This window comes from Arachis ipaensis, chromosome B9 (assembly GCF_059453495.1).
Source record: "Arachis ipaensis isolate K30076 ecotype BB chromosome B9, ASM5945349v1, whole genome shotgun sequence".
NCBI classification, from domain to species: Eukaryota; Viridiplantae; Streptophyta; class Magnoliopsida; order Fabales; family Fabaceae; genus Arachis; species Arachis ipaensis.
The window spans coordinates 137867878-137875887 of record NC_142444.1 but is presented as its reverse complement, the minus strand read 5'-3'; the positions used below and the strand labels follow the sequence as shown (position 1 = coordinate 137875887).

The window sequence follows — 8010 nt, the reverse complement described above, 5'->3', positions numbered from 1 at the left end:
GTGGATATCTTCATTTTAAAAAAAATATTTTATTAACTCTAATATTTTTAACACATCAAAAACCTAATTCCAAAATTTAAAACAGTGTAAGAATTTATAAGAAACTTTTAAACTATAAGAATTTAATTACAAATTTGATAAAATTATAAAAATTGACGAAGTAATTTATTCTAAAAATATTATGGAATACAAAATACATATTTTTATACGCAAATAGCTGATTAATAATTGCTTTTAACCCTAAAATCCCTATAGATAGAGAACTTGTAGAAATAGAAAAATAATTACCAAAACTTTCTATTGAATAAAATAAAATTAAACAATACATGTGACAAGCACACATAAAAAGATGTGTTAGTATTTTCACTATTTTGATAAATCTCAAAGGTGTGAGCATTTTATAAAATGAAATGTATAAAAAAAAAAGTATATAACTTGTATTAAAAAAAAAACAAAAGAAGTGAAGAATTATCAAACATTTTGAACTTGATTGGAGAGTATGTGTATACAATGATCCAGTAAAAACATACTATACAGCAAAACTAAGGAATAGTAGAAAGAAAATCCCCCCTCAGGGTTCTTAAACTCCTTGCCAAAAATATAAAAGTCTAATTGATACAAATGAGAACTTTTCATTTTCCCTTAATCCTCCATAATAAAAGGTAAAATACATTCAGCCACCATACACAAACTGGGGAACTACCATTGAACAAGAAAAGGAAAAAAGGAAAAATAAATAAATAAATAAAAAGAAACGAGAACTAAGCTGCAACAAAGGTGTCAACCTCTGTACATAAATCATCTCACCTTAATCCGCAGCTTGTTTACCGCTTCGTTTCGTTCATGTTCTTCCCTTCGAAAAATTCGCCCAACATTCGGTCTAGATCTTCGGCCGTGTATTTGATGTACTTCTGAGGAGTTTTTCCACTTTCCACTAGAGGCCTGTAATGCAAGTAAGTTCCAAGTTATGCATTATGGTGAAACAACAAGGTATCATATTCAAGAACATAAAACCAAAGAGTTGGTTAAGAGTGCATCGGTAACACACCCGAATCGTTTCACAAATGATCTATAGGCGGGTAACAAGACTTCGGCAACTGCAAGCCTAAGAGACTCGCGCAACTCGGTGTCAGGAACTGTCCATTGAGATTGTTTCTGATGGAGTTCCTCGAACATAACGTTAAACGTCTTGAACCTGATAACGCATAACACATAAAAATGTTTGGAACAGTGACAGATAACAGTTTCCCCTAGAATGGAATTTCATAAAGAAGCAACTGAAAGGCTACCTGTCCTTAACGAGTGCCCTTGAAGCACCACTACTACTTCCGGCTGCACCATCACCACCGGCAGTACCACTTCCGCCTCCTGATGAGGTAAGGCCCTGAATAGATAGGCATTGGAGAATCTGCAATCCGGAAGAATCAAAATTCAGCATTCACACAGTACATTCTGAGACCTTGGCCAGATGATTGCACAAAGATTTAAATAAAAATAATATGGAAAAGAAGACATTTTTAAAATTTAAAAAAAAAATGACTCTCTCTCAGCCTTGCAACGAAAAGTCTAAGCTAGCGAAACGATCTTTCTCTCAGTAATTCCAACCCATAGATGGAAAACTCTTAACAAATTTCTTAGCTTTCTGAGATGCGGATACAGGATGAGGCGTCAATAAGAGGTGAAAACGCCCAGCATAGTTTGCCCTTAATCGGCCAGGAATGAGATGATTTGTTTAAAAAATGAATGAATTCAATTGATTTTGGCATAATTACGGAGGGCCTTTTGCCCATCAAAAATTAAAATCAATAAACAGAAAATATAACGTAAGCAAATACCCGAGTAACATCTTAGAAAGTTACAAGACATGTTACGGTCAGCTGGGTAAATGAAACAATACCTTTGCCCAAGCATTTCTTTTGTATTGATTTGCATGCTGCTGAACAATCCTCCTATGTCGTTGTACCCAATCATCTCCCAGCAAATCCTTAGCTTCGGACCTAAAATCGAAGAGGATTAATTAGGTGAAAAATATCTGAGCCAGTAGAGCATGCAATAAAACTATGAATTTTTTACTTCAAAAAAAAAAAATGTAACCAATATTACATGCCCAATCACATACCTACGAACCGATCTGACAATATAATGAATATTGTTCATGAGAAAAAGATGTGTCAATGCAGGATCCCTGTACTGCTTTGATTTCCCATCTAAATTAGTTTGCAAAGCTTGCATTATTCGCATTGTTACAGATGCTAATTGCGAAGAGTCATCTCCCCCTTCAAATTCTTGGAAAAGTTGCTTCAAGGTGGATCGGTAGCTGGAAAAGTTTATAGAATACTGATCAGGTCAAATATGTTAAGATCAATAATAAAGATCCCATGAAAACCAGCAAAGACACACAAACAAAGTATCGATTGCACTAGTTGCACATTTCCCACATTATCCAACATAAAAGAGAATCTGAGATACCCCAATATATGTATCTTAGTGAAGATGCATAATTTCTAAGCAAAATTAACTACTCAGGTTAGTACTTGTTTTTCGGCATCTGCTAGAATGCAACGGTTAAAGAGATTCGGGCAAATAAATGGAAGAACAAGTTTGAAGAATAAAGAAACATCTTAAAAAATTATAAGTATGAAGAAAAAATAATAAATAGTGGCAAACAGCTTAGTGATTAGTGAGAAACATGACAGAATCCTAGCAATAATCTGATAATATGGTTGGGATCAGAAGATAGAAGGGAGGAACATACTCAAATAAAAACTTGACGTAGTTGATTACATAGCTTGTCAAAGGATGAACAGTTCCATCTGTCACTGCAGTCTTTGTAGCATCTTTCTCAACAGCTTCTTCAAAATCTCCAAATGTCTCTTGGGCTGTTTGTGCAAGTCGTTTCGTCAAACTCATTGCAGCCTCTCTTATTTCAGTGCAAGCTTTGCCTTTGAAAAGTGTTTCAATCTGCAAATTGAGAAGTGAAATTGTTAATAAAAAGATTATAACAAAATTGAAACAGATACCAAAGCTACTCTGCATCATGAAATATAGCCAATAACAACAATGTTACAACAAGGAAAATCTTCATTGGCAGTTGAATATAACATGAAAATTTACAGATAGACCCTTGAGATTTATGGAACAATGTAACAGAGTGGCAGGAGCAAGACTTGTAAGATTTCAAAAGCGATACCTCTGAATGAAGCTCTTGCATAATTTCATACATGTCCAAAAGAACAAATAACTTTTCTGGGGATCTTTTGCTTTTGGCAATCGCTTCTCCAAAACTAAGTAGCATAGTGACACTGTTTGTAGTCACTTCAGCAAAACACTGTTCACTAAGTGAATCAAAGCCTTCAAATATCTGATCACAAACCTTCCTCTCGCCGGCAAACAACAATTTGACCTGTCCATGTATGGTTAAGTATTTGAACCAAAATGAAAAGGAGCAAAAGAAAAGAACAATTACACAATCTTCTTACTGCTATACGCATGAAATGGATCCAGTTTCCAATTTTGGCTTCCAAAATCTCCCATTGCAGCTTTTGAACGTCATCTTTGTTAAGTTTCTCAACCCCAAGCTTTTGGAGGCTTTCTTCCAACACATTAGAACGGGAATCTCTGCATAACAAAAAATGCTAACAAGTATAGTTAAATAGCAGCAGTAATAATAATAATAGTAATTATTGTTGGAAACTTGTATTTATAGGTGTTTAAGTACTTAATATCAACCCTTGGAGTTAGGGTTAACATTTTCCTGATCTACAATATCTAAGGAACAGTTTCCTATCCTTTTAACAGCCACGTGACATTTGAAAAATGAATTAAAACTTTTCTGGAGTGTAACGATAATTGATCAATGATTTCATCTTCACTCTCTAAGTCACAGAGATCTTATCCTTGATCGTTAATAGTATACTTTAGATGCATTAAGTTATTCATTAAATCCTTTTTGTAAAGACAAAGCTGCTATGAGGATTCACCTGTGAGCCTGAACTGCTTCTCTTATCATTTATTGTCAAATTTTTGTGTTGGATTTTACCCCATTTTTCTTCCTACTTTCATAGGGTTGATTCCAATTAATGGATCGAAATCATTTTTATGCTCAGTGAATTTTACAGCTTCTCAGATTTACAGGAAAGCAATGCTACCTTTCCCTTCTGTATGTATTATACCAACCAATCGAACAAAGAGCATTACCTGTATATTTTGAGCAACTGTTGCCGGTGTCCAGCTTCAATCATTTGCTGCGCTAATTCATGTAGAAGTGGCAAAATTCTTGGTGGTATAAGAGCAGGAGGTGTGTATACAACAGCATCAGCATTATTGTTGTTGTGCGACTCGGAATGATGATTAGAAGACGGATTCTTTCCCGTAGGATCACCCTCCTGGCTAGGTGATCCTGATGACGGTCTCATAGAGTTTGGAAGGCAATCGAAGAGGCGCTCAGGTTCCACAGGTTTGCTATAATCACAGATAAATAACATACATGAAAATTTTAACCCCTCAAAATAATGGGAACTTTCTCAAAGTGCAAGCAAAAAACATGTTTGCTAGATAACTGAAATGATGCAGTACAGGCATAATGCCAAAATATGACTAAAGGAAACCACCATTCTTTACCCACAAAACTCATCTCCTTAAATGTTATGATCTTAGAAGATATTGTTAAAATAAATATCATCAAGGAAAGCATGATTCAACTCGCAATCCACGAGTAATCAGAAAACATTATGAAACCTATGTGGTCATAAAAGTACAAAACTTATTAGAAAAAAAAAGGAACAAAATGAAGTATTAAAGAAATAAATGGAGCATAAATTGATAAAGACAACAGTGACGCACTTCAAAATGCAATGTGAAGTGTAAGGAGACACAGTTTGCTATCTTGCCATTGAATTAAAAAATGATTTATAATATGAAATGTCATTTTCCTAACCGTAAACACCAATGGCTGTTGATTTAGATAGTACAATGCAGGCAATGAGCTTTTTGGTTGAACATGCTGAAAGATTATCCATATTAAGAGAAAATTATACAAAATGAGCTCTTGGCTGAATATGCCACATGTTAAGAAAAGAAATATATACAAACCTGTATGATGACAATAGCTGCTTAAACTCATCTTCAAGCTTAGAAATGGCTTTAGCTAGCAAATTACTGGCGTGGAAGATAATACCATCACTACTCTTAAAACCCTTTTTACTGCCAAAAAACTGGATGTTGCTTCTCAGTTTTTCAATTGCATCAAGATAGTTTTCCAAATCTTCATGTGGCCCCTTAAGTATTTTTGCCTCTGCCTGCATATTGAATTGTTGAGGATGGAAAACAAAGTTATATAGAAATGAACACCAGGGGAAAAAAAATCATACAAATAGAAGTAAAGTCCTGAAGTTTTATTCCAATGAAACATTTTTTTTTTTCTGTTATGTGGATATGAAAATTACTCAAAGCACTAATGTTCAAAGCCGAAAACAGGGCAACTTTATTATAAAAAATTTTTAAAAAAAATGGCATTATCTTCTAACAGATCACATTTGCACAGCATTAAAAATACCCTTCAAGCTCTTTGACATCTCTTGGTAAATGTGACTCCTACACAGAGCCTCAGCAAATGAAAAGGTTTGTAGGAAATTTGTGGAGTACTTTGATCTGTTTTGTGCTTTCAATCTTCTATATATGAAGTTAACTAATTGGTATGGACTATGCAGGTTTTTCCTTTGAATTTACATTCCATTGAGATAAGAAGACATTTTAGCTATCCATACCAAAATTCTAAAATAACATCTAGAATGGGAGAATGGTCAGGCCTTCACATTTGCAATCGATCAAAAGATGAACATGCTAAAACATTATGGAAAGAATGCCAAAATGAAAATCAAGAAAATAAACTAGAGAATCAACCTGGCGGTATTGATCAAAGTGAGCCAAAATCCCTTCAGCAGCCTTCAAAGTCTTATCAATATTCTCATGAGCTTTCCTAATAGAATGAGTCCTAATCTGCAGACACCAAATCGAAAAGATCCAAACATTCAATAACCACACAACATCCCCCCAAATCCACCCACTTTCCAGATCCCCAGAAAGGTTGCTCCAAAAATCACAAAATAGAATGGCGACTCAAGTCAAAGACAAGTCAAGTCAATCCAACAAGACCCAGTTCCCAAAAATCAAAATTTGAACGCAAATTCAAGCTCCCAATTTGCCAAAAGCATCCCAAAATAGTTAAGGTTTCAAAAAGGGCAGGGGGTGACCTGAGTGGGGCGCATGGCGGTTTCAAGGGCGGAGAGGCGGTGGTCAAAGGAACCTAGGATGGTAACAACGTTGTCAGTGATGGTCTGGCTCTTTTGCAGAGACTCCCTCATCATGGATGCTTTCTCACTCAGCAAATCAGCTCCTCCCACTGCAATTCCCATGGTGTTGCAATTGTTGAAGAAGAAGAAGGAGGAAAAATAGATCAGAAAGAAAGAGAAGAGAAGAGAAGGCGGCGGCGGTGGTGGTGGGTGGAGATTTTGTATTTGAATGGTGGCAGCAGTTGTTGTGAAATGGACCCACAAACACACACTGCAAGTTTGGATTCGGAGGAACCGGTTTTGCCTTTTGCTCGACTCTTTCTTGTTCCAGGGTGTCTTTTCTTGCTGCTTCTAAATTCTAATCCTATGATTTTCTAATGTTTCTTACTTTCTTTTCCCTTTTTTTTTTCTTCTTCATTCTTTTTAATCAAGTTGTAGTTTACTATATGTATTGTTTAATAGTTTAACTTATTTTGAATTTATATTTTATATTTTAACTTATATTTTATATAAATGGTTAATATAATGTGCAAATCACATAATTGTAACTTTAATTTTAAAATTAATTATTTGTGTTAATATGTGCTAATATGGTTATACACAACCAGTTATTTGTACAAATTTCATTAATACTAACAATGTATGAAATTATCTTTTTTAAAAGACATAATTATATTCGATGATATTATAATAAAATATGGATATTTATATATGTTTTGCTTAGATTGATGGATAATTTTTCCTTTAAAAGTTTGTTTTTCTCAATGCTTTTATGTCTTTAATCAAATCCATGAATATTCGGATTTTTTATTTTAATAAATAAATTAAATATAATAATTATCGAAATAAATATCTTTCTCTTATCTCGTTTATTGTGTAAATAAGATATATGTAATTTTTCAATTTTCGTATGATAGATGTTATCTCGTTTACACTGTAAACGAGATATATGCATTTATAAATAAATAAATATAATTTTTAAAAATAATAAAAAATATTAATATTTTTAATTTGACCAAACTCTTGCAAATGGAATGTTTCAAATAATAGAAAAGATAAACAGTTCATTTTAAATAATAAGAAATATGGATTGTTAATTTATCACGTTAACACGTTTATTTTAAAAGCACATAAGTGCACTGTTAAATTGTCCACTATTAACCAAGGTTGCAAGAACCGGACCGGTCAATAAACTGGTGAGGTGACTGGTTCACTGGTTCAATGATTCGACCGGAATTCAACCGGGGTTCGAGCAGTTTAATTAAATATTAAATAAAATTATTAAAAATTTAATATATAATTTTAAATATTTAAATTTCAATAAAATTTAACTTCATAAAATTTAAAATTTAAAATTTAAAATTTAAAATTTTAATTTATAACCTAATAATAAAAAATAACAAACAAATCAGTAATACTAATAACCACTAACCATTAAATATGTAAACATAATCATAATTTAAATTTGGAATAAACATAATCATAATTTGGAACAAACAAACAAAATTACAAAAACATATGAAATCAAATTACAGTAACAAATTAAAAACAGAACAAAAACATAATTTAAAACTTATAAAAACAGAATCACAAAAACCTGATTAATTCATTTAATTAATAAAATAAAAATAAAAAAAGCTAAAAAGCATAAGACAAGGCATCATCAACCGCAGCGAAGGCTTTTTCATCATCATCGTCACAATGGCTAAGGTTGAAGGAT

The 8010-nt window shown here is 33.0% G+C and overlaps 1 protein-coding gene across 1 annotated transcript; it reads right to left on the bottom strand.

The window, feature by feature from the left end:
• Positions 1-468: 468 nt before the first annotated feature.
• LOC107618294 (exocyst complex component EXO70A1) lies at positions 469-6706 on the bottom strand. Its single transcript, XM_016320311.3, has 12 exons — positions 6252-6706; positions 5902-5997; positions 5092-5297; positions 4198-4461; positions 3480-3618; positions 3191-3403; positions 2756-2961; positions 2120-2317; positions 1898-1997; positions 1290-1408; positions 1049-1195; positions 469-942 (listed from the first exon to the last, which is right to left on the bottom strand). Exons 1-12 carry the CDS (start codon positions 6411-6413, stop codon positions 825-827), a joined length of 1968 nt encoding a protein of 655 aa, XP_016175797.1. The 5' UTR covers positions 6414-6706; the 3' UTR covers positions 469-824.
• Between the last annotated feature and the right edge of the window lie 1304 nt (positions 6707-8010).